At 36.1% G+C, this 27,281-nt stretch overlaps 2 protein-coding genes and 1 long non-coding RNA gene across 3 annotated transcripts in view; 2 read left to right on the top strand and 1 right to left on the bottom strand.

The window, feature by feature from the left end:
- samd4a (sterile alpha motif domain containing 4A) overlaps nt 1-8,002 on the top strand; it is a 59,958-nt gene extending 51,956 nt beyond the window's left edge. The window contains exons 12-13 of the mRNA XM_044141438.1: nt 123-206; nt 1,937-8,002. Of these exons, the coding sequence (XP_043997373.1) occupies nt 123-206; nt 1,937-1,965 (113 nt within the window). The 3' untranslated portion in view covers nt 1,966-8,002. The remainder of the gene's footprint in view (nt 1-122; nt 207-1,936) is intronic.
- A 784-nt stretch (nt 8,003-8,786) lies between these two features.
- On the bottom strand, nt 8,787-26,633 carry gch1 (GTP cyclohydrolase 1). Its single transcript, XM_044141417.1, has 6 exons — nt 26,148-26,633; nt 20,158-20,267; nt 16,158-16,213; nt 12,904-12,935; nt 12,507-12,591; nt 8,787-11,444 (listed from the first exon to the last, which is right to left on the bottom strand). Exons 1-6 carry the CDS (start codon nt 26,500-26,502, stop codon nt 11,318-11,320), a joined length of 765 nt encoding a protein of 254 aa, XP_043997352.1. The 5' UTR covers nt 26,503-26,633; the 3' UTR covers nt 8,787-11,317.
- LOC122845245 lies at nt 13,301-24,330 on the top strand. The gene is made up of 4 exons (XR_006373001.1): nt 13,301-14,817; nt 18,579-18,719; nt 23,865-24,028; nt 24,110-24,330. It is a non-coding gene; the product is annotated as an uncharacterized LOC122845245 (long non-coding RNA).
- Nucleotides 26,634-27,281: the final 648 nt, after the last annotated feature.

Genomic DNA, 27,281 nt, shown 5'->3' with positions numbered 1-27,281 from the left:
TGGTATTTTGCATCAAAATTCTCAGTTTTACTAGAAGAAATCAGGAGATTGGACTAAATTCTACATTATTTATTGTTTCATGTTGTTTTTATTTGGTGAAAATCATTCAGTTTTTTCCACAGATCATCAGTTTCCAGTGACGGAGCCGGACATAAACAATCGCCTCGAGTCGCTGTGTTTGAGCATGACAGAACACGCTTTGGGAGGTACAGCTTTTACTTTCACTGCAACATTTAAAAACAAAAACAAACTAATTTACAGCACAAACACTGAGCAAGAGTACGTTCAGTGTGTGTGAGCGCTCACACACACACACTGCGCTCACACAGTATGATTTTACGTACTTATGGTTTAAGTAAAACCAAACTTATGTACGTTATTTGGTTTTACTTAGAATATTTTTGAGGGTAATTAAATGTTATTATCTGAACTTAAATCAGTTTTAGGTCAGTTAGTTTTATCAAAATTATTTTTGTTTGCTAAATGCTGGAGAACACAGCGAGAACATTTATTTATGTTTTTTACATTTTATGTATACTGCACTGCAAAAACACAAAATCTTACTAAAAGAAGTTCCAGTTCCACTGGCAGATTGTTTCTCTTATAAAATTGGAAAAATGTTTTCAGTGAAATTATCTGCCAGTGAAACTAGAACTTTTTCTTGAATATTGGGGATTATTGACTTAAATCTTTGTCCTGTATATTTTTTATATTTACTTTATTTAACCAGGTAAATAAAGCTTGTTTCCCCTTTTCAGTTCAAACACGTGGAACATGCAAAAGAAAAATGTTATTAGAGCGTAAAGAACTAGATCTATGTAATAACAGATCTATGTAACGACAGATCTATGTAATAACAGATCTATGTAACAACAGATCTATGTAATGACAGATCTATGTTACGACAGATCTATGTAACGACAGATCTATGTAACGACAGATTACTTAGATAACAACAGATCTATGTAATAACAGATATATGTAACAACAGATATATGTAATTACAGATCTATGTAATAACAGATCTATGTAATAACAGATCTATGTAACGACAGATCTATGTAACAACAGATATATGTAATAACAGATCTATGTAACAACAGATATATGTAATAACAGATATATGTAACAACAGATCTATGTGTTCTAGAGCCAAACCGAGTGGACATTTATAAATCAGGATCATCAGGTGATTGATCCTCCATACATGTTGCTGATAAATTACTTGTTTGTTTTATCTCATTTCAAGCGTACCATGATATTTGCGCTAAATTAGACCAAATTCTATTTAGTTTTTTGAGTTTTTTGAGTGCAGCCTGGTCAGTTTTCCTCTGCGGTTTCACTAGAGGCAGCAGCTGTCCGTCTGTTTTCACAGATGTGTCGTTTCCTCAGCAGGACTGTTTGGCTCTTCGCTTTCAGCACATCAATCTTCAGATTTTAACAGGAACTGGGAAAAACTTCAGTTTTTCTGTAACTTATGATGGCCTCGTTCAAACCGTCATTACTGTAAAATATGGTCTTATTTCAAGATAATTACATCTCAATAAGAAAAGAAGCTTCAGAGCAGCGCGACATAACATAAAATCTGACGTATTACAACTTTATTCTAATGTTACGAAATTTATTCTATTAGTTATTCTCTTTTTTTTTTTTTATTATTATTATGGCCCTGATACTCCATCATAAGTTTCTGTCTTATATCTATATCTGAGTTTATTAACGTGATAAAACCAGATTTTTCTGTTTACTCACTCAGTATTTAATACAGCTGACACAGAATAAATGTTTTTTAGTCAACATATTTATGAAATATTTAACCTTTATGTTATGATATAAGAGAAAACTCAGCTTTTTAAGAAATTGATAGCTGATAATCAGCTATCACTTAAACTTTACTGGTTTTGATGGTTAAATCCCGATCTTCTCTCCCGGTTAGATGGTGCAGATCGCACATCGACGATATGAGGTCATCGGGCCGCCACAGGTTCTCCTCAAAGCCAGCCGGAGGTCGCCGGTCCTCCCGCCCCCCCTCCCCGCAGTGCTCCACCGCCGGACCAGACCGGACCTCGGAAACACTCGCAAGTTGGTCACCAAACGGCCAATGCAGCCCATCATCCATCGGGTCGGACAGAAACAGACTTCCTCCTCCATCCGAGAAGGAAAAGCATCAAAGCCAGCGATGGACGGCGCCGGACTGGCGCCCCCCAGTGGAGGCGAGCGGACGGGCGACACCGGCCCGTGGATCGGGCCGACCGGATGAAACATGGCGTCTTCCGCATCAGTAAAGTTACCTCAGACGAGACGAGCGGAGCCGGCGCGTTCGAGTCGGGATTCTCGAACCGATCGAACGTCCGGCGCTTCGTAGGCGTTAGCACCGCGACTCTGCGAGTTTTCAGCCGACATCTTGTTTCTGCGTTGTGCGTCCGTATTGTTTACACGACGATGCTGCTGCCGGAGCGCGCGCTCGTTTTCAGGAAGCGTGCGAAGCTTTACGACCCGCAGGCAGCCATCGAACCAGTTTACAGCAAACGTCTCCTTTATCTTTAAGAAGCGACGGCTGGCTGCGAGGTTTTAACGGAGAGAACGTCAGGAGGAAGTGAAGCAGAGGAAGACGGAGAATGTTGAAGAGCAGCGGCGTCAAACTCACAAATTTATCAATAAAACTACCTACACTGCAAAAACACTAAACGTTACCAAGTATTTCTGTCCAGTTTCTACTGCAAACACATACAAACATGAAATGAAACTAACTTACAGCTGACATGTTGGCAACATTTAGTTTGTTTTAAGTAAATAAATCCAAAATATTGATGAAAAAGTTCCAGTTCCACTGGAAGTTTATTTCACTTCTGACTTGGGAGAAATATTTTGTTATAAGTGAAATAATCTGCCTGTGAAACTAGAACTTTTATAACAATATTAAGGAATTATTGAATTAAAAAAGCCTCCATGTTTTGCTACATCTGTTAGTTTTCTCTACACTATTTTCTTTACAAACTGGACAAAAATCTTTTAGGATTTTTTATGAATTCATAAAAGATTTCAGCTTTCTCCCCATTCGATTTCTACAACATAAAATTTAATATCTTTTAACAATGGTGGAATCTGGATCTATACAAATAAAACTAATTTGATTAAACTGATAAAGTTATATTTAAACACAGATTGTTAAAGTTTATTTATTTGGCCCTCTAGAGTGTCCAACCTGCAGCTCCTAATAGCTCTGACTAAAAATAATACGATTTAAGATTAGATAAAATAACAACACAGGTTTTTACAGCAGTTTATTAGCGGTAATGTAGATATAAAAAAGAATGAATTTCTTTAAAAAATCTTTTTTGTTTACATTTTTAGCTCAGAAATTTTCCAAGTTTTTCCACAAAATATGTGAAATTAATCTCAGTATTTCTTAGTTTTTTGTTTTTGCAAATTGTCGATTTTTAGAGCTCAAAAGTTTCCATAATTTCTTTTGGGTTCTAAAAGTTGCAAACTTCTCACCTAGAGGGCCAAATAAATAGCTGCAGCGTGCCGGATTTGGCCCATGCGCCTTGAGTTTGACACACACATGTTGTAGAGGAAGGAATTAAGCTGAAGTGATGCTGAAGAGGGGGAAGCGGATGTTAGAAGAGGCCAGACCTCTGAAGGCGACGGAGGAGGAGGGGGATGATGTCATGTGAGCGAGGGCAGCAGGAAGTGGATTAGTTCGTCTAAATCTGAAGGTTTGCAGGAAAATGCAGGAAATCTCGTGAACGGGAGACGATCGGAGCGTGTTGGGATGTCGGGCGATCTCGTTAAGCCGCATGTCGCTAAAAAAGTATTCGTTGAAAAAGTGTGAAAAACAAACTGGTCAATCCATGAAGGGTAGTTTTCCCAGAGATTGTCTGATTAGTACTTACCTCCACCTGCTGGCCAGACGCAGCCATTGCATCTGTGTGTCTTTGCTTCATCAGCAGAGGCCGTCATAGAATATATTTTCTTTATTATTTTGCGTCTTAATATTTATCCCTTTTTGCTTCCATCTTGAATAAACTTCCATTAAGGAAATGTGCAAATAACCTGGTGAATCCAGATCAGTTTCTTTAATAATTACACTGCAAAAACTAAATTTCACCAAGTGTTTTGAGTCTGGTTTCTAGTGCAGGTATCATAGAACACCTGAAATAAGAGAAAAACTGACAAATAACTTTTCAGCAAGAATCAGAGGTAGATAATTCATTAAGTTCTACTTATAACAAAACATTTTTCTAATTATAAATTATATCTAGTAAAATTTAAAATTATAACTAGTAGTCGTAAGTACAGGTATTAGCTGTTCTAGTTTTGCTCTTAGCATCAGTTATAGCCGCTCGCTGTAGTTATAATTTATTTCTAGCTGTTCTAGAATAATTTATTCCTCCACTGTCAGATTATTTGATTTACAAGTAGAACTTTTTCTTCAATATTAAGGAATTATTTACTTAAAACAAACTCCTGTTTCTTGCTGAAAAGTTACTGTAAGTTAGTTTTGTCTTATTTCAACAATACTGAGGGATTTTCACTAGAAACTAGACTCAGAATGCTTGGTAATGTTTTGTGTTTTTGCAGTTTAGGGTTTATTTTTGTGATTTCATAGTATTTTCTTTGCATCCTGCACTTGATAATGTGACTCACGTTCAAACGTTCTGAGTTGAACCATCTGAGCTCTTATTATTGTCTCTTCATCTAAACTCAGAGACTGGAGTTAAAAACGTTTTCTTTCATGTCCCGGCGGCCATTTTATCTCTGGTCTGCTCCGAGCTTTAACAAAGTCTCCTCCTGCTTGGATAAAACGGCTTCGTTCAGACGTTCCCCGCATTCGGCCCGCTGATCCGATTGCACTGGACGGCGCTAAATTCAGGTGTGAAAGAATGCAAGGCGGCTCATCCTGGACTATTTTAGCATTAGCTAAAGAAGCTGCAGGCCTGACATGCAGTGGAGAACAGAGTTTCACTCAGAGGAGGCAGAGCAGCCAAAATGTTCTCCAAGAGTAACGCGACATTTTTACTCAAGTAAAAGTAAAAAGTATCCATCCAAGAAATTACTAAAGTAAGAGTAAAAAAAAAAAAAAAAGCTAAAGAATCTACGTAAGAACTGAGTAATTGGTAAAATATCCTTCATTTAATGTTTAAAGACATTGAAATTTGAAAAAAGTCGAATATTTTTAACTTTAAAAATTTCCATGTTCTATAATCTCCGTTTTTTTCTAGAAAATTTAATCTCAAAACTTCTGAGATTTTCTAGAATTTCAGAAATTATTCTCAAAATTGCTTTTTCAGCAAATTTACAACATTTTAAACAGAATATTTCTTGATTTTCTTGAATATTTATTAGATTAATCCAGTGCTTCTCAGTTCCTTGCATGCTCTGCATGTTTTAGATGCACCTGGACTCCAGAGCATCTGATTCAAATGACTGCAGGACCATCAGGAGCTGCAGGAGCCTGTTAATCACCCACATATTCATCCAGGTGTGTGGCAGAAGGGAAACACCTAAAACGTGCAGGGCGGGGGCCTGAGGACCAGAATTGATTAGCACTGGAGTAATCTCAAAATTTCTGAGGTTTTACTAAAAAATTTCCAACTTTACAAAATTTTGAAATTTCCAAATTTTTGGATATTTTACGTAAAAAATTTTATATAAAGATGTTTAAAAAATTTTTTGAAAATTTTAAACTTCTGAAACCCAGAAATTTTCTTGATTTTTTTTTTTTTTAATTTTAGACTTTAATAATTTATCTGAATTTGTCAGTGATATCTGGATTACCGGAGCGGATGTTCCTGCTCTGAACGAAGCTGTGACACGGAGAGGTTTGCTGCGTTAATGAAAGCTACATGCTAACATGACCTCAAAATAATTAGAAAAAAGTTCTTTTTTTACCTCAGTTTGCTGCAAACGACTAAAAGATAAAAAACATTTTGATATATTTTAATTGTTCTACATTTGCAGATCATCTGGACGGTTTTGCTCGGAAGCAGAAAATGTTTTTATTTAACTTTTAATTTGTTTTAAGAGGCTGAAAATGTGCAGAAACTCCTGAGAGTTTTAAATGAAAACAACTGAACTTTTCTCAGACGTTTCGACTTTCATCCAAACGGTTTCTTCTGTTCTGACGATTAATCGGATAAAAAAATCAATACAGTAATGGGCTGATCTGTTGATTATTATTAACTGATAAGTAGAACTTTTTTTTTTTTTTTTTGCCTTTTTACAGAATTTTATTCAGTTCAAGCTAAAAATGTGACTAGAGGAGATTTGGGTAAAACTATGTCAGGGTTTCAGAGATGGGAAAAAAATAAAGCTCAGAATTTTTATAGAAAAAAATTTGAATATTTGAGTTTCAAAAGTTGAAAATTTTTGATTTTTTTAAAAACATTTTCTTTTTTTCTCTGGAAAGTTTCTGAGATCAATTGCAAGATTTCTAAAATTTTTTGTCAGAAATTTACTCTGTTTTTGTTTGCAATATGCAATACCATCATATAGAAAAGATTTACAAATAAATAAACTTTTTCATTTATTTTATGCAAAATGCTTACATTTTGGCCTATTTAATGCTCTTAGCATGTTGTTCTTGTGGCAAACTGCATTTTTTGAATCTCTGTGCTCCAATTAACAATTAATCGATCACTAAATCACGATTAATCATGATTAATCTGGTTAATCGTTTCAGCTTCAGTCCCAAAATGCAGGTTTCTGTGAAACTGCCTGAGACGAGTCCAGGCTGCAGTGTAGGGGTTAGAAAGATGAATCTGAGGCTCTCCAATGTTGGTTTTTCATATTTTACATGAAAATATTCATTTAAAACTCTCAAGATTAAATCCTGAATGACTGAAAATCTGCATCAGTGTGTTCAGAAACTCCCTTCAGATCCAGTGGAAGCAGATTAAACTCTAAACGTTGTTTTTGTTTCTCTATATAATCTCTCAGCTTCACTGCCATGCATCGCTCAGTACTTGAGTAGAAAATAATTTATTTCCTTTTGTTTTCCGTATTTCCTGCAGAGGTAAAACTTGTAGGTGTTTTATTATTTAAGTACCGTCTGTGTTAACGTGTTATGGCTGGTGACCATGCATACATCTCAGATATATCGTCATTTTTTTGTTCTTGTTTGCGTTTGTTGAGTTGTATTTCTGTTTAATTTTATCCAGATCCAAACTCTTCGTTTGGTTCAGGAGTCAGAAATGTGTTTGTAGAAGGAAAACGTTTAAAACGAGCTGAACTCTGGCTGGGGGTGTTTCCCACCAAGCGGCCATTTAGAGAGGACTATTTTTAGCGGCGGATTAACACGTTTTGCCTGGTGGCATTGTGTTTCATTCAGTTGGAAATCTGCTTAAGAGAAATAAAGATATTTCTGATGGTTTTTATGTTTGAGAAAAACCGAAGTTCTCCTTTTACAGAGACTTGATGTGTGAACAAAGTGATGTAATTTGTGTTAAATCAAACCAAATCAGCTCCGCGCAGTATTAGCATTTAACGCTTTGTTATTCCAAAAGCATTTATCGTATTTTACGTTGAGTTATATATGCTTTTTTTATTTTTTCATAGAGTCTGCAAATCAGTTTGTTTTTTTGTTTTTCAGATGCCAGGACTTTTTGTTCTTTTTTTGTTTGTTTTTTTGGAAATGTGTAACAAAGCGTTACCGCTTGACTGTTCTCCCTTTATTTCATTTAGATTTATTTTATCAAAGAGCCGATGTCCTGTATTGACTGCAGGCTTACTTCTATATTTGAAAAAAAAAAAAAATTAAATGTATGTTTAATAATAAAAAGTTGCAAAAAATAAAAAAAATCTAGAAAATGAAAAGACAATTAAAAAAATTTATTTATATTTTAAACTGCATGCACAAGACTGGGAAAGTTGTATTTAGAATAACAAATGGCAGTGCCTTTTTTATATACTTGACACATCAACATCATGAAAAAGCAAAACGCAATAAATGGTTTTGTATCAATTTTTATGTTTCAGCTTTGGGAGGAATGACAGCTGAGAGGAGTTCACGTTCAGAAACAACTAATTTAATTAAAAAATCATCCAGTTTACTTTATTATTATACTGATGTTGGATTCAGTCCAGAAAGTTTTCATTTTGGAGTTTGCAGTATTTTAGCATCTGTAACTTGATATGATTTAACTAAAACATACATTAATTGATTCATTCTTGATGCAGTTTATCATTTTTAAATCAACCAATGTTTAATCAGTTTGCAAACTCCTTGCATCAATAGTAAATCTTACTTTCAGCAGTTTTAGCACCTGAGTATTCTCAGAACTGGTTAAGTTTCATAAACTGAACCACCAGATTTAGATTTCTTGGATTATTTTTGTAATAAAATAATCCAGATGCATACAGAGGTTTGAATAAATGAGCGTGAACCCGGCTGGCTAAACTGGTTGGTACCTGTTGAATCCTTGTTGTCTTGACACACATTTTGGTGTGAAAGTTATGAAATGAGAATTACTTTGATGTGTTTTGTACTTTTGCTGCGATGTACCAGAATGCTGTGATTTGGCATGCCCCCAATTTATATAAAAACAAACAAAACGCCTCTGGTTGTGGTTTTTTGTCTGATTTTTTAACGAAACATTCAGAACGTCTTGATGCATTTGCTAACATCCCAGCTGTGGTTTTGTTTTTGACCACAAGAGGGCAGCAGTGCGTTTACAACGCCTGTGTGTCAATTCTAAGCAAACCTCTTACATTTACTACAAACGGTTGTAAACGGTAATTTATTTTACAAACTAACATGTAAATCAGGAATAACATTTTTTTTATATTAAAACACACACTCTCTGCCGTCACATACTTTTATTATCTTTGATTAAAAAGTCTTTAAAATGAACACAACAAATAAACAAGGCCACAGAAACAGTTAAAGCGTTTTTTTTTCATCTTCCAGTTACACCATTAAAACCAGAAAGCGGACATCATGATGCACTCGTGCGCACAGACACAAAAGAACAAACTTGTCTTCACAGTGTTCATCTACCAGGATGAAAACTGAGAAGAAAACACATACAGTACATACATACAAATACATTTAATAAACCTTTCATGGACATAAAATATCTGTTTTGGTTTAAATCCAGAGGCTGGTTGGCAGATAAAGGCAGTTCCTCACAAAGGAATAAAAAATGTTTCAAGGGAAAATGTTGGTTTCAACAAGCATTCAGATATGTTTCTTTTACAAGCTTAACTTTAAAAATTGTTTTTGTTCTAACAATTCAGCTTTTGTTTAGATATGAGTTTTAAAAAAGTGTAAAGAAATAAAAGGGAACAACAGAGTATTAATAAACCATGGTAGCCTATTTCATGTGCAGAAATAAAGATATAAATAGGCTGGAAATTACAATGCTTTTCTCAGAATAACATTATTTTTAAATTTCTATTTTATTTATTTAGATATCACTGTGGCTAAAGTGCGTTCTGATGCTATATTTAGAAATTAGCATGTAGCACAGTTAGCTTGTAGCAAGCTGAATTTGAATCGTTTCAAAACCGTTAAATACATAACAGATATAAGCCGTGGCTTCCGTTTTGTGAATTTGCTATTTTCATCTGTCAAAATCTCAAGTATATATATTTTTATGCATATGAAACTGGCTGTGTGCTACAAAAAAGACGTACAGCCTAGCAAAGCTGTAGATTACATCGAATCGGTCAAAATAGACCATAAAACAATGGGAGCTGCCGGAACGTGCTAATGCTAACACCCGGAGATAATTGCTGCGATTTTTAACCTTAATAAAAGTCCCCGGGGAATATAAAACCTCAGACATTTTAGAGGCTATGCAGCTTGTCTTCTCAACATTATCTGTAGGATTTTAAAGATAAATGAGAAGACGTTCTGACGCTGATATAGAAATTAGCTTCTAGCAAAGTTAGCAGGTAACAGCTGAAGTTGAACCGTTTCAAAAGTATATTGCAAATTAGAGTGCAAAATAGATTTTAACTTGATTATTTGCACTAATCACCTTTAGTAAGTCATCATTATTTACTCTTTTACAGAAGATCTACCTAATTCAGGGATGTCCAATGTGTGGCTCGCGGGCCATTGTCTGCCCTGGGAATGATTTTGTGTGGCCCTCGACCACAGTTCAAGAATGGTTTAAGTTTGATTTGCTAACTCAGGTAGTCGATGCAGATAAACATGTAAAAGAAAATGTTAGGGATGGGGTCAAATCTTATTGATGGGAAGCATTAAAAAAAACACAAATAAAATTGCAAAATGGAAAATGTAAGGTGCAACACAAAGTATTTATCTTTTGTTAATCTTTCTCTTTTTTTATTCATTTAATTTGAAAGTAAATAGGACCAAGACATCCTATTATGTTCATTGAAAACCAGATTGGGCACAACCATATATTAAATTTGGCCAAAAAGAAGGGCAAAAGTGATATCCTACTCTTGATGAAAATACAAGTGCAAAAGTCCAGACAAATGGTAAGTGGAACTGTACTTGTGCAACGTTTATCTAGTCCAGAGGACTAGAAAGCGCTCAACACTACATTCAGTCATTCTCTCTCTCTCTCTCACACACACACACACACATTCATACACAGATGGTGGTAAGCTACATTGTAGCTCTGGGCTTTGACAGAAGCGGCTCCATGACCACCAGGGAGAAGGGTCTAGTCCAAGGATACAACAACTTATTATTTTTCAAATAAAATAAATTTAGCGATTGAAATAATAATTTAACAAAAATTGTCCCCATGGTAAAAATTTCGGCATACTTTTCTTGTAGCATTGTTCACATTAGCATAGCTAGCATGTACCTCAATTGTCATGTAGCACAGCATTAAGCTAATTAAAATTAACATAATTAGCAAGCAGAACAGTCAATATTGAACTAAATTAGCATGTAGTGTGGTTAGTTAGAATAATTAGCGTGTAGCATGCTACAAACTATGTCGAGATTTTAAAGCTACAAATAAGCTACATTGTAGCAATAGATTATGTTGAAATTATGCCAAAAAAAAGTTAATTTATGCTGCAAGAAAATTGTTCTGAGGACCAGTTTTTAGGAGAAGCTCAGGTGTCTGGTGGCCAGCAAACATCCTAAAAATCCCCGCAGGGTAAAATCTGTCAGAATAATCGGGTCAGTCAGCGGCCTTGAGCGTCGCCTCAAGGCCGCTGTCGACATCGGCTCATCGGGTCGACAGAGTGAACAATAACACGGAGGAAACGCCTTTCACTGACTTCGGCGAGACGGAAACACACACACACACACACACACACACAGCAGCACGGCAGGCGGGCCGAGCAGGTGGAGGTAACCAGAGGAAGAGGAGCTTCTTCGTCTTCAGCTTCGGATGAGGGTCAGGAACTCGTCGCGGGTTTTCGGGTCTTCCCTAAACACTCCCAACATGGTGCTGGTGACGGTTTTACTGTTCATCTTCTGGACGCCTCGCATCACCATGCACATGTGGCTGAAGAGACGAGTGGAACGACACCGTTATGTTAAGAAATACACAGAACAACATTTAAATCTGGAGAAAGCCCAATGCAGGCCAAGATGGCTGCAGCAGCCGTGAGTCTGGGGCGGAAACGATTAATCAGTTAATCATAATAAATTACTGAAATAATAATCAACTAATTTAGTAATCGTTTAATCACTAACTGGAGTAAACAGACTTATTATTTGAGTCGAGGGCTGAAATGATTAATTATATTAATTGTGATTAATCAATTACTGAAATAATTGGCAACTAATTTAATGATTGATTAATCAATAACTTAGACTTATTGCTTGAGTCTGGGGTTAATCATGATTAATTGTTATTAATTGCAATATTATTGGAATAATCTCAACTAATTTAGTAATCAATTAATCATTAAATCAGAATAATTGGTAGAACAATCGATGACTAAAATAATTACCTACTTGAATCAGAATCTTCACATTTTAAACAAGAAAAATTAGAGAAGCGGCCAAACATAATAATATAATACATTATAATAACATAGGGAAATTATATTCTTATAAATGAAATTATTTGCTTGTGGAACAAACTTACGTTGGAATTATTGACTTGAAACAATAAGTTATGTTTTGCTGAAAAGTTATTTGTAAGTTACTACATTTAAAATAAGATAACTTTTTGGTCTAGTTTATACTGAAAATAAGTTAAGATTTTGTGTTTTTACAACTTTTCAGCTGGAAACAGACGGAAGTTTTTCTTTAAAGCAAGATTGCAACTTCAAGCAGAAATTACTGTATAAATAGAAATAAAAACAACCTGCTGATTTCTCCATAAGTTTCTTAAATAATTTGTTCTAGTTATCTGTGACGTCTGACTGTAAAAATCCTCAGGTTTATAATAATACTTCCTTATCCAAGTAAGCAAGGAGAGGAGCGCCCTCTGGTGTTAGTAAACACAAACTGCAGGCTGCAGTCAGAAAGCGCGTTTGGTCCATCACATAAAGTTGAAGATTATAGTTTAAACGTGACAAAATAAATAAAGTTTCTGCGTCCGTAGAGAGATACATACGTTGCCTCGACAACGACTCCGACCCCGGTGGGTTGCAGGGCCTCGGTGATGGCAACGGCAATCTGTTTGGTCAACCTCTCCTGAACTGGGGAAGCAGGAGACAAATGGAGAAACAAACAGATCAAGGATAACAGAATCTCAAGTTTGGTACATGAAAAATCTAGAAATGTGCCTTTAAAAAAATAAATAAATAAATAAATAAAAATATCCGATTAATCAATTAACACAGACCACAACACAATAGACCGGTATTATTATAAACAAAGCTGTAAATAATAAGTAATTAATAAGCAACAAAATAACTATTCATTTTATTAGTCTGAAAGTCTTAAAACATCTCCAAATAAATTTAGAGATGTTTACAAAATAACAGAGTTAAACATTTAAATAAAAGCACCTTGTAGTCGACGGCTGTAGATTTCAACAATCCTATGAAGGAAAAAGAAAGAAGGTCAATAAATCATTTGATTAATTTAACTATAACCGAGAAATCTGTGATGATGAAAGGTTTATTTTTATTTACATAATATTTATACAACCAAATATAATAATTAGTATAGCCACAAAAATGTCAAAGAATATTTTAAAGTTTAAAAAAAATATTTTGTTTAAATTTCAGTTTTATGAGAAAATGAAAAAAGACTCAACATTCTGTTTGAATGTTGAATCATCTCTCTCTCTGAGAATTTCGTTAAAAATCTTTATTATTATTTTTCCAGGTCAAAACAGTTAAAATCCTGGACAAAATGAAAAAAAAAAACTTAAATCGTAAAATTCAGTTTTATGTAGCGATGCAAACAATTAATTCAACTACAATCATTGATTAATGGTTTATTAGATTAAAATGAGCTCCAATCGATTAACTAATAGCATCTGCTTAGACGTTTTTATAGTGTTGTAGTGTAGCCGCCATCCAGCAGAGGGCGCCGCTGGATGGTGGAACAGGAAAGATGGCGGCCAACAAGAACGGGAAAGAAAAACGGTCTAAACAGAGTCCGGTGCGGGATTCAAACTGCACTTTATGCGGTTCTGTTTTGAAATATAAAGACTGGACAGGCTAATTAAGTTTTGAGGAACTTGAGAGGTTCTTGCTTTATTATATTTTATAAATACGCATAAGTTTAATAATGTGAGGAAAACACTTTTTTGATAAAAGCTACCAGTTACCAGAGCTATCATTAAGCTAATTTTGATAGTTTCACAGTAAGTACTACGGAAAAGGTCACTGATATTTATCTTAGTATTACACAGTATTCTTTGTTAAAAATTGCTTTTGAATCCCTAGAAATTACACACTGACCCAAATATTTGATGTGTGATTTTGGCGATGGCACTCATCAAAATGTAATGTTTGTTGACTGGTTTCTTAATAAGTTTGTATGCCTTGTGCTGAAATGTGCCACACCAATAAATGAAATTGATAGATTGATTTGGTTAGAGTAAACTGTGATTAAGTAGTAGTTGTATTGTACTTGTATTGTTTATACGTTAGATAAGAACGAGACCAGAAATAGTTTTAAGGTTGTTGCTTGTTTATTGTGATAGAAACAACCTGACAAAATGACCGTCAGTCAGAAAACGGATGCTTATCAATTAATCATTAATCAATGGATAATTAATGGATAAAATCGGAAGTTTTTAAGCTTATAACCGGACGGTGCGGTATTAGAAGTGACTCCTCATGGTGAAGATCCATTTCTGCCACGTCTTACGGCGTCGGATCTTTCTTCTTCAGTGACGTCATGAATCCATTTGGCGTCGCCAAGCATCCTGGGGAAAATCGACCCGAACTTCACTTTCAACCTGCTGCTCTTCTCCGTGAGCGGGCGAACTTTGGACAACCTGGACCTCACAGACCTCCAAGTAAATGCCACAAGACCGAACCAAATAGAGCTCAACCGGAAGGAGGAGCGTTTTTTTAATCATTAGTTGTCTGGTGTTTTTTGGGTGGCTCTAGTGGCCTTTAATTGATAGATAATTTACAGGAAAGTGGGTGATGAGAGAAGCAGCAAAGGTCACCAGGCCGGGAATCGAACATGCGACAGCCGCGTCAAGGACTTAACCCCTGCGCCACCACAGCCCATCCCAGGAGGAGCGTTTAATGTTGCTATGGATTCTGTGATTTGCTCCCTTTATCTGCTTACACACTCACGCTGAAGCTTACATAACCATGTTTATGTGACTGCCGACAGTCGTATGTAAACAGCCTGAAACTGATCAGACCATCCTTCAGGGAGGAAACGGACTGCGGAGGAGAATAAAAAGCTAAACTCGAGCTACAATCTTTGCCTCACTTGTTTACATCCATAAGGTGAGTTAAGTGACGCCCAGCGCTGGACGGTGAACAACGTAACATTTCATCATTTTTCGGTATTAAAGCCTGTTTTTATATAACCAAATCTCATTATTTCTCAAGGTAATTTACACTGAGGGGTTCTGGTCGGGTTCTGAAACTGATTAATGGACAAAATGAAAGAACAGCAACTATGTTTTACTGGACAAAATGGCGGACAGCGTTAGCTTCGAAATCTTTTATTTGTAAAGTAGTCTGCTGAAACCCTTTAGACTGTTCAAGTTTTATTTTATTTATTTTAATCAGATTCTAAAAGCAAAAACAAACAAACAAGAAAAACAAGTAACCAATACAACAAAATATGACAATAAACCAAGAACAAAATATTAACTACTTTTCTCAGTTTGAAGAAGTGAACCTATTAATCCTAGCCCTTACCTCAATTTAAGCAAATTTATTATTTACAGACTCTGATTATTAGAAATTTGACATTAAAAAAATGTTTTCCTTGTTTTCAATTTATATTCTGTTTGTTTTAATTATCCACAGCTTTTAAGCATCTGGAAAGTTTTTTAAAATAAGTTTCTTTTGTACTTCTAGTAAACATCACTTTTACGTCACGGGTCAAATTTCTTTAGTGAAAATACAAAATCTGCAAAAACTAACAGGGATAAAGGAAGAAACAAAACAGTTGGATGGAAAGAAATACAACATTATCCCATATTCTATAAATTTAAAATCTAGAGAATTTTCATTTTAAACAACAATTTACAAAGTTAGTCCTGATAAATAAATTCTCTCTACAATGTGTGTAGTCCTGACATGATTAATCAAATAATTGTGATTAATCAATTACTAAATTTGTTGACGATTAGCTCAAAAATCAATAAATCATTAACTGGAGTATTCAGACTAAGTAAAACGTAAATACAGTCAAAGTGGCAATTAAGCAGAAACTGCAAACAGAATATATACATATATATATGTATATTGCATTTAAGAGGAAAAAACATCTTTGTGTTGTTGAATCCAGAACATTTTTAGCTTCACTAAATTTATTAAGCAACTTTTTCTGTCCATTTACGAATCAAAAAATATTTTTTTAATGCATTTCAAATATGTGTAAAAATTAGATGCTTATTTATGCCAATTTTTAACTGATTAATTGTCAAAAATAATTGATAGAATAGTTAATTACTAAAATAATCATGAGTTGCAACCCTAAATGTGTGTGTGTGTGTGTGTGTGTGTTACGGGGTGTTAGCACAATAAGCCTGAAGGTATTGGGGTCAGTGGGATCTGATGTTTTAATAATCAGCTTAAACGCTCAGATTCTCCATCATGTCGGGTTTACTCACCTGGCCAGCTTGCTCAGACCCAGAACCCGTTTGTTAGGGAGGTAACCGATGTGAACCTGCACAGCGGGAAACAGAAAATTATCACATAGTCCTAAAGACAGCAGAATTGCATTAACATTTTTACAATGTTAAAATCAAAATTATTGCAGCAATGTCTCAGCCCTACTTTATATTAACAAGCTGCTAGCGGTGAATGGAAGTAGCTAAAAGTCTCTCACTTTTTCATACTTTATCTAAAAAAGCCTGGTGGAAACTGAGCCAAAGGTTTCTGAATATTACATTTAAAGTTTATTTCACTCCTGGACTTTATTAAACAGCGATGAGGCACGTTATCGCACGATAAGATCACTGCTTTATCCTGTTGTTCCACCGATGAGAGAGAATCAATTTTTTATAAAGGCTGGAACTTTTATATTTTCACGTTTCTGGTACACTCGTAAATCTGACGCACAAGTGACATCTGGAAACAGCAAATTATGACAAAAAGGGTTTTGAATTGAAAATGTTGCTTGTTGATAATTGTACTTAATTACAGTTTAAACTGAGTATAAAGTATAAAGTTTCCTTTTAACAGATGCTCACAGATGCTGGTCAGAACTGGAGCAGAAGTTAGTCTAAATGCTGCCAATACTTTAGATTTTTTAATGACAAATTCAGAAGTGAAAGAGACTGAAAATGTGTAGAAAAGTGAGACTTTTAGCTGCTGCCATTCACTACTAATATGTTTTTAAATAACTGAGGTGGTTGCAAATATAAAGTATTAAAAAATGCTGGTCAGAACTGGAGCAAAAAGGATGTCTACTCCAGTTTGTCCATAATTTCGTGTTTATAATTTGTATTTTTGAATTACAGACAGACTGAAACCACCACAGAGCATTTTAAAATCCTTCAGAAGGAATTTAATATTTATCAGCATGGAAAATAACTGAAGCATTGTGTTCAAGTCTGAACTGAGAGGAAAAATGTGTGAAAATAATAAAAACCATTTGGTCATTATTTCATAGGAACTATAGTTAATTTTGCAGTTATTGGCGCTGATCGCTGCAGATGAGACCCGATCAGGTGGAAAAGTCCACAGAATCGGAGTCGGCAGCATGAGAGCTGCTGTGTGGACGGCCGCAGGCTCCGGTTCTCAAACACACAAACACGCCAGCGAGCTTCACTTAAATGTCAGAAGCAATTTGTTGACTGAGAGGAGAAAGGGCAGCGGCAAAAACCATGCAACGATCTCTCTTTTCCACTTCTTTCTTCTCCTTCCTCGCTCAGCTGCAGAGGCCCGATATAAACATCAAACGAAAAGCTACTTCACTCAATTTGTTTATGTTTACTAACACGATGACGGGGCTCGTTTTCAGACACATTCAGGTTGAATTAAACAGAAATCAGGAAAAGGATGAACAGAAAACCACAGATTTCTGAACATCTCATTCATGTTTTTTCTTTTCTTGCCATTTTCTCAATACGGTTTATTTAAAAGAGAATGTGAAGACAGGAAATGGGCAGTCAACAAAATAAAAGCATGAATATAAATGTCTAACTTCATGAAGAATTATCAGTTGATATTCAAAACTTCAGCAGAAACGTCAAACTTTATTCAACCTAAAACTCCAAAAACAGCTGAGTAAATTAATTTATCTGGAAAAATTAATTCAGGGGAAGCCGAGTAATGTTTTCAAAGTTAGCAAAAATGCCAACAGGGAAAACAAAAACGACGGTAACCATCGCAAGTAGTAAACAAAAAAAAAAAAAGAAAAAAAAGAGGAAAGTTTAGCCAAAAAACAAATTTGAATTCGAGTTGGAAATCTTCTATCAGAAAAAAAAAAGAAATTCTGAGAATCCCAAAAAATTTCTTTTTTTTTTTAAATATTTTTTGAGTTTCAAAAGATTTTTTTTTTAGAAAAAAAAAGTCAAAAGTTTTTAGTTTTTAGTAAAAACTAGTAAATTTTCAACTTTTCAAAGTCAGAACTTTTAAAATAAACATTAGAAATGGTCTAGAAAAAAATGGAAAATTTCTGAGTCTTTCAAGCAGGTTTTTAACTTTTTAAAAATTTCTAGAAAATAATTCAGAAATCTGAGTATTAAAAGTCAAATTTTCAACTTTTCAAACTCAGGAATGCTTTTGTTTTTCCTAAAAAATTTCAAAGATATTTTGAGGAAATTCACTTTTTTTCCTTCCACCTCCAATAATCCTAATTAGCCGTCTTAAATGCCTAATTCCATATCTTTAACCTATTTTTTGTGTAATTTTACATCAAAGTTTTCCCTGAACAGGTTCTAACTGCAAACAAAAGACAACCTGCAATAAAACGGCTCAAACGACTAAAAACACCCGCCGGTGGCGGCGGCTGATGGTGATGATGATGGGGTGAAGGATGAGGAGCTTTATAGACTTGAACAAACGTGTGTTTATGTGCTTCCCAGCTGTCACCAGATCCCATTGACGGCAGTGGAAAGAAAAGGATCAGCTGCAGTCGGCCATTGTTGTGAGCAGCAGGTGAAGACGGAGGGATGGAAAGCAGATAGAAGCGAAGGATGAGGCGCTTCGTCAGGCTTTAGTGGACGGTAATGATGTGAAGGCTGAAGATAAACAGATCTCAGCTAATCTGATTGTTTCTCATGTTCTGTGCTGCTCAGACCGACGGCCTCCAGACAAACAGAGTTGGGTTAAGATTAGCATCGGCTCAGATGTTTCTGTTTGAGACAAAGATTTTCTGCTCCACACTTAAAGTAAAGCTCGCCAACTCAGCTTCCATTCATGAAGCCAGAGTGACACTCATACCGCCGGGTTTTAAAGGACAACTGTTATTCTTCCAGGTTAGGATAGATCTATGGGCTATGCAGAACATGTTTGTTATATTTTTGCACAAAATCATTCATAGATAATGAGATTTTATTCTGCTTCTTTGAAAATGAGCTGTTTTAGGGCGTCAAGTCACTTTAAATCCAAATTAGCTGCTTCTGGCCACGCCCCTCAATGCAACGTTTACACTCGCATGTGAAAATGGCTGCAAACAGATGAGCAATTATACAACCGTACATCTTTGAAAAGTAGAAGTGGAGCCTCCTGCACAACCAACAAGAATGCATCAACTGGTTTCTGGATAGTAAATCATCAACTAGACACTTGTCTTTTCCAGCAGCCATTGTACAGCACATAAAGCTGTAAAACCAGCTGATCAAACATGCTGGAGCTCAGTTTGGGTTGCTAAGTAACAGGATTGGGCTTTGCTGGGGTTGCTAAGCAACGGCAGTCCCTGTAGAATGTGACTTATAGGGAGTTTTTAAAAACATTTTCAAGACATCAAAACAACATTAACTAATAGTTAATGTTGTTAAAATGGCTGGGTGTTTTTTATGCACTTGGGCTGTTTTTCTTCAGAAGCAGCTTAGACCCAAATCTGGAGTACTAAGACATAAGAAATGTGAATTTTAATTTAGTTCCCCTTTAATGTTTTAACTATTCCTTGCGGTTCACGCATGTAGTATCCAACCCAACCCAAACGACTTTAAATCAATGTCACCAAAACAGTTATGGCTCTTTCTGACGGTTTAGAACATTAGCCTGTGTGACTGAGAGCAGATTTTATTAGAGATGTAAATAAATAAATAAATTTATGAAGGAAAGTCCATTTCCTGACTAAACACTAACATACATCCTGCCTTATGTGAATGCCATATTTTCTTGCCTTTCCCATTTTGAAGAGTTTTGGCTCAATGGGTTGGTTTGTTGGTTTTCAAAAAGGAGATCACGGGTTTCAATCTCCACTCAGGGTTTCTCTAAATGGAGTTTGAGGCTCTCCCTGTACATGAGTGGGTTCTCTCTGGGTACTCCAGCTTCCTCCTACAGATCAGAAACATAACTGCCAGGTTATTTTGTCTTTATAAATTGCCCTTTGAACTCTGGTGTATGCCGTCTCTGACCCAATGGCCGCTGGAAAAAGGCTCTTCTAGTCTGGCAGAAACCTGATGTTTCTGCTTTGAGTGTCAGCTGTCTGCTCACCCGGCCGAAGATGGGCACCAGGTGGTGCTCGCACATGGAGAACATGTCGATGTCTTTGACGATCACCATCTCGTCGTGGTCTTCGTCAAAGATCGCGTCGTTCAGCACATCTGTGGACAAACAGGGAGCGAAACTTCAGGATAACATTTAATCGGCCTTGGTTTTGTTTTTGATATTTGTCAGCCCAGGTTCTGTTAGCAGGTTGTTTATTCTCTGACAGACATCAGCGTCTAATTAAGGCTCCGTTTTCACCTTCCCGGCGCCGGTTTATTGCGTTTTTTTTTTTTTTTTGTTCAATAAACAGTTTTATCTGTACATGACGACACAGGCGGCGCTCACTACCGTCGCTGCACTTTTTAATTTCCTGGCTGGATATCTGCTTGAGGCAGAGCGAACTGAAGAAGGTGAAGTCAGACAAACAGAAGACACCGACTTGTTGCTTTAGTTTCCAACGCTTTTCTCTGAGTGTAAACAGGTCTATATTTAAATGTTTAATTATAACTTAAGCATATTTCCCAGTAATATATTTTAATTCCTAAACCTTATTTTATCCTGTTCCTATGAGCATTTACACGATTTAGCTAAATCCCACCCCGTTCTGACAGGAAGGAGCTCCAGTAGCAGTCAGTTTTACAACAATTCTGAAGAGGCCTCTGACAGAAGACAGAAGAAGCTATGTGCTATGAGTTCAATATGTGGGTAGCAGAGATGATATTTCACAGTTAAATCTTCTCAGCTGTTAGTAAAAACTGCTAATCCACATCCTTTGCTTTTGCCTTTTCATTTAAAATCTGTCTGCCGAATAACTGAAAAAATAAAATACACAAATAAAAAGAATAAGAATTTAACTGACACAATTTAGCACAACTATTAAATACATTTAGGACTTTAGAATATCAGATAATCCTGCTTTTGTTTTTATCTTTTTGTCACGTTTCTGCTGGTCAGAACTGATCAAAGCAGAAAATGATTCTAGAGACTCAAACTAGTTTTCGTCACGTAGTTGTGGTGAGTTACAGGAAGACGAGGGTTACCACAGAGCGCATTTAAATCTCTGGGTTGGTGTTCCGGTTTGCTACATCTCTAATTTACTGTGATTGTAAAAATATTTCAACTGTGAAAACAAGCACAATAATTAGCATGCTAACTCCTCAGGTTGAATTTTTTCATATTCTGAACTTCAGTTTCAGGGTGACTGCAATTTTTCAAGATGGATGCCGTTTTATCAACTTTTAAACTAAATATTGGAATAAAATGTTTCCCATTTTCCTGACTTGGATGAACTTTATGTCTCACCATACATTTTCACTCTGGTCATCCTACTCATAAAACTTTACAATAATAATTTGCAGCAAAACCAGATGGAAAAACTGGAACTGAGGACTTTATCATTCCAGAGTTTTACTCCAGTCAACTGGAAGGAAATGAAAATATGTTTTACAGATACTGATGGACAGCTGCTTTAATGGTTAGCGCTAGCTTCCATGAATTGTTTTGTGTTTAGCAGTTTAGTATTAGCATCTGCTACTTTTTTATGCTTAGTGTTCTGCTAATGTTTATGTGTTCAGCAGTGTAGCGTTAGCTTCTGCTATTTTTTGTATGTTTTGTGTAAGTGTATCCAAAAAAGCTTAGCTCTTTAGTGTTAGCCTCATGCTAAATATTTTATGAGTTTAGCAGTTCAATGTTAGCATAACTAAGATAGTTGTTTAGCAAATTAGTGGTTAGTGAAGCTAACTTTTTGGCTAGCTGTGCCTATTCAACTGCAGACATATATAATCTATTACAAGCATGGTGGCCATCTTGAAAAATGTTCACCAGACAAATGAAACACAAGCCAAGAAAAATTTGATTTCTATTGATCAAAATATGTAGATTATGATTTGACACCAAACACAAATAAACACATTTAAATTGATCATTTTAATGCAAAAATATTTTTTGTGACATCCATGGGACACCGATGTTTGGGACATTGATGCACTCTTAGTGCCTCATAGTGGAGACACATCAGGTTGAGGATGCCGCCTTTCTGGATGCTTCCTGAAGCATTTTAACAGGTGCAATAGATGCTAGAGCTGCACTAAGGAACTTTTAATGAAGAACATTGCATTTTTCAGTAGATAGTTGTTGTTTTTTTCTTCCTAAAAATAAGCCTCTGGGAACATATGTACCAAGTTATAATCTTGTATATACACATGAAAGATTAATATTAAATTATCTGCTGCACTATTTGTCTTCAACTCGTTGGTGAAAGTTGCGTCTCGTCAGATTCGCGTCCTCTGGGGAAATGACGTCGGGTCAATGATGACTGGATAAATGAATCTGAAGTGGCGTCAGTCAGATTGGTGACGGAAAGAAAAGGTGTTTATCGGGTAATGGGAGCGTTACTCTCAATCAGCCATCATCTCTGCACACAAGCAGACAAACAGCAGCTGAACGGAGCGGGAACAATCACCCGTTCATTCCCGCTCCAACAGCGAAATGCGTCGGGTTTTATGTGCTTCCGTTTCTGACTCAGATTTTTATCAACGGTGTAACCCAATCAGGGAAGTATCTGCTTGGGTCTAAACTTGTTTCAGAGAAGGTCAGCGAGTCCAAACATGCAGCCAGAAGTTTGTCTGGTCATTACGTCACAGATTGAGTCCCGGGTCAAAGATCCGCTCCGATGTTTGAACATTAAATCTCTCCAACTTCCTCTATATTTACACACAAAGGACTCAGATTAACTGAAGCTTTGAATAAATTAAAGATATTATTGTGAATAAGCATCTAAAATTATTAATCACTCATTTTAAATAAATATGAAAAACAACCATATAAATAAGAGTTAAGATGTTTATTCTTTTCAGTGAGTGGAAATGAGGGAAACCCCTTTTATTTATTGACTAGATAATTAATTCACTATTTTTATTTTTGACGAATATTCTACAAAACAAAAACATCTTGGATTTTAAAATTAAACCACACAAAATGCATTTTATTAGGATTTTACATGAAAAACAAAACACTGTAAAAAACCAAAATATTGGTAACTACTTTTGATGAAGTTTCTGCAAATATTTAAGTGCATTAGAAATAAAAAAACTAACTTACAAGCAACTTCAGGTAACATATAAGAGCTTTTTTTAAGTAAATAAATCTAATGTTGCTGAAAAAGAACTAGTTCCACTGGCAGATTATTTCACTAATAATAAATTCGTCCAATAATAATTTTCCAGCTATAAATATTAAGGAGTTATTGGGTTAAAACAACCTCAGATGTCTTCCTGAAACGGTACTTCTAAGTTAGTTTGCTTGATAAAAGATAAACCTAAAATATTTTCACCTGAAATTAGACAAAAATATTTGGTAAGATTTTATGTTTTAGCAGTGAAGGATCAAAAATATAAATTCTGAAGTAAAAGAAACATTCTTCAAAATTTCTCACCAATAAAAATCTGAAAACTTTGTCAGGAAACGTTTTCAACCCCATTAATCTGGTAAAATCCAGAGCAATTTATGAATATTTTATATTTAGAATATTCTTTATTTATCAATGTATGTTTATATTTTAGCTGAATTTTCCTCTGCAAGTCCTGCAGCCGACAACAGGAAGATTTAACCTTTGACCCGCACATGCATATGAACAAACATCTGAACGCTGCAGTTAAACAACGTTACACTTTTACATAAAAACAATCCTCAGAAACTTCTCTGCATGTTTTCAGTTGTTCTTTACCTCCCAACAAGAGGAGGGGAGGCTCCAGCTGCAGCCTATCAGCAGGAAGGAGGCGCACCACCTCCATCTTCATGACAGCGGACAAATGCAACCATCATTATCTGCATCACCTCCTGACCCGTCCAAGAGCCGCTTCAGGCGAAATACTTTCAGGTGATATGAGACAGGAAAAGTAAGAATCACCTGCTTTTCTTGCAGCGCACGTTTCCACCCAACACATTCCTTTCTTTATAGCTTCTAAACACACGACAACCCCCCACCCATGACGGCTAAACTACGTCCAGATGGGGCTGTGAGGGGGCAGATCCCCAACTCCAGCCACTCCGTAGAGCGCCGAGAAGTCCTCCCAGTTAGACCCAATAACCCCGACTTGATGCCATTACACTGAAAAAACACTAAATATTACCACCATTTTTGGTCCAGTTCTTACTGCAAATATCTTAGTACACTTGAAATCATGCAAAACTAACTTACAAGTAGCTTTTAAGCAAGACATATGGGCTTGTTTTAAGCCAAGAATTTACTAATATGGATGAAAACAGACTACAGCACAGGGAATTCTGGGTAAATTAAGCTAAAGAAACACACTAGTCTGGCGCTAAAGGGAGAAATGATCTTTTTCCAAAGACAAAATAAAAATGCAACAACCACTAAAATCTGACGCGACTCCATTTTTGTTCACATTTCGTGAAGAAGGAAGTTTAGGTCAATGTTTTCTTCAGTGGTTCTTGGTGCAGCGCCCCCACAGGCGAGGAGGGGAACAGGTTTTTCAAAACGTTTGGTTTGTTTCAGAACCGCAGCAGCTGAAAATGTAACAAATGTTGCAATTTTGTTCCGGGATCAAACCGAATCTACCAGATTATCAGGTGTGAAAACAGCCCAGGAGTCTGGATCTTAATGCGTCTCATTCATGCCAACATTTGTAACTCAGTCGTCTGGTTAAAATCTGATATTGTTTTCCTTAAACCTTTGAGTTCAGTGGTTTTAATCAAGCTGAAAAAGGATTAAAACACAAAAAACAAAACTAAGCATGTAATTATGGAGGGTGGATTTAGGTTGAACGTTCATCTAATCTGATTAAGATCTTAGACTTTTGCACAAGTTTTGTTGTTATTTCACAAGACTTAACAGGAATTTATTGTAATGCAGTAATCACAAAACAGAATTGCATAATGCATAGTGGGTGCATTTAAATCAGCCTGAACAACAGAAACTCAGGGCTGCGCTGATGGTTTCAGCAGACCAGTTTAGTGTTATATGGCTCAGAGGCTTTTCCCCTAAATCAAACAACCTTCTCACTGATTCAGGGGAAAGTCTCTCAAAGGTCAACTGGAGCCTTTTTGGAAGAGGACGTCCATTATATTTTATTATATTCTTATTAACTGAATTAAACCCACATCCCTGGTAGATTCACACTGAAAGCAATCTTAATTTAATTTTTTGCTTTTAAAGATAACTAGAATTTAATTTGCTCTTTTCTAATCTCTGAATCTTCTGTCTGAAAATACATTTAAGATATATTTAATTACAATTATGACTAGACAGAACAAAAAGTGAGATCTTAAATTTACTTTATGATTGGTCATAATTTAATAGTATATTTTTGAAATTTATATTTCAGATATCTTTAATTGAAGACTCCATACAAGTCAGTGGTAATTATGACGTCATTTATCCTAGTCAGAATAAATGAAGATCTCTCAAAAAGGTATTTTGTCAAGTCAAAATAGAATTAGAGGTATCTTAATTTACTAATAAGTCCAGCCATAACGCTATTTCAGATATCTTATGGACTGCAAATGCAGTGAAACCGATTTTATGTTAACACGGCCTGCTATACTTCCATATAAATGAATTGTAAATCTGACCTCATTTAGAGTAGTCAAAGTATAATTAGAGATGTCTTGTATAACTAATTTGCCAAGTCATAAACCAGTTTATGTGAAATCAATTATATGTCAAAACGGTCTGCCGTAGACATAAATCAATCAGAACCTGAAGTGCAGTCGATTTTATGTTACAACGGCATGCCATAGAGGCGCTCGATCACTTTTTGGCTCAACACTCTTCCATCCATCTCTGCTCACAAACACTAAATGGGTCAATAAGTAATTATTCAAAATAAAAATGGCCAAATTATGAAGTATTTCATAAATTAAGTGATTATTTAGCTAGTTGAAGAGAGTTTTTCAGAGCCGCTTCACACCTGTTGCCTGTCAGGACAAATCCCGGACTCCTCTGACCAGCTCTGTGGGTTTTACAACAAACTCACCGATAATTTTCTCCTGGTATCCCTTGGTGAAGAACTGCATGGCGGTGGCGGCCCTCCAGGGAGTCTTCAGGAGCCCCTGCCGCTGCGGATCCTCTCCGAGCCCCCGCAGGATGGTGGTGTAGGCAGCGGCCAGCGACGGCAGGCTCATCTCGTTGTCCTCCAGGCTCCGGGTCCGCTCCTCCTTCCAGCTCTCCATCACGGAGCTGGTCGCCCGGTGGGCGCCGGGCTCCGCCGGCGAGGCGACCGCCGGCCGCTTCACCATCCCGTCAAAGTGTCCGTTGAGGACGGCCCCGCCGTCCGCGGAGGAGTCCTTCCTGTCTCCCGAGCTGTACATTGTCTTCTTAGAGTGCTCCATCCCACTTTCCGCTTCCTTAAGATCCGTCCGTTGAACCAGTTTTTCTTTTTTAAACCAGAACCTGCCGAACCGGTCGGGACCAGATCTGGAGTTTAACAGATGCGCGTTTCAGCTGAGAAAATGAACCGCTCAGCTTCAGCACCGGCTTTATAACGGCCGGATAATCCAGAGAGCGATCCTATTGGCTGAGGTTATTAAGAGGGGGTGGAGCTAACGCATTCATAAACACTAAGGTTATTAGAAAAACAAAACAAACAAAAAATTCAGTTTCAAAAGTCAAAAATCTTTTTCTTGTGAAACTCAGAAACTTTCATGTTTTTTCTAACAATTTTTATAACTTTTAAAACCTAATTTTTTCTAGTAAATGTTGGAGACTAATCTCAAAATTTTAATTCTTTCAAGCACATTTTTGACTTTTCAAACTAAATAAAATAATCAAAAAAAAATCTAGAAATTTTCAGATATTTTTTCTAGCAAATTTAAATTTTTTCCTCCCAGAAATTCTCCCGAAGCACGTTCAGAACCTGACAAACAGTTGCCAGGTTACAGGCTGTGGTTGCCAGGTAACAGCTTGCTGATTTGTGACGTTGCATTCCACATGTTTTTGAAACGGCTCATATTCCAGACACCAAAAACCCCTAACTTATTGCCAAAAACTGGCTTGTGTTTTTCCTAATCTTTTGGGTTGTTTTTAGAAGCAGTTAAGACACAAATTAAAGTACAAAAAGGTGCAAAATTTAAAACGTTGGGTATTTTCAAAAAGCACTGTTAATTTGCAT

Source organism: Gambusia affinis, linkage group LG02 (genome assembly GCF_019740435.1).
Source record: "Gambusia affinis linkage group LG02, SWU_Gaff_1.0, whole genome shotgun sequence".
In the NCBI taxonomy this organism is placed as follows: domain Eukaryota; kingdom Metazoa; phylum Chordata; class Actinopteri; order Cyprinodontiformes; family Poeciliidae; genus Gambusia; species Gambusia affinis.
Note: the sequence above shows the minus strand (reverse complement) of the source record. Positions and strands in the feature narration are given on the sequence as shown.

What these genes read in the sequence shown, in the direction of transcription:
- gch1 (XM_044141417.1), bottom strand. Translation starts at nt 26,502, where the DNA reads ATGGAGCACTCTAAGAAGACAATGTACAGCTCGGGAGACAGGAAGGAC. An exon ending in TGGTGCCCATCTTCGGCCGG is followed by an intron (nt 16,214 to 20,157) that starts GTGAGCAGACAG and finishes CCCGCTGTGCAG; the next exon opens with GTTCACATCGGTTACCTCCC. An exon ending in GGTCTGAGCAAGCTGGCCAG is followed by an intron (nt 12,936 to 16,157) that starts GTGAGTAAACCC and finishes TTTCCTTCATAG; the next exon opens with GATTGTTGAAATCTACAGCC.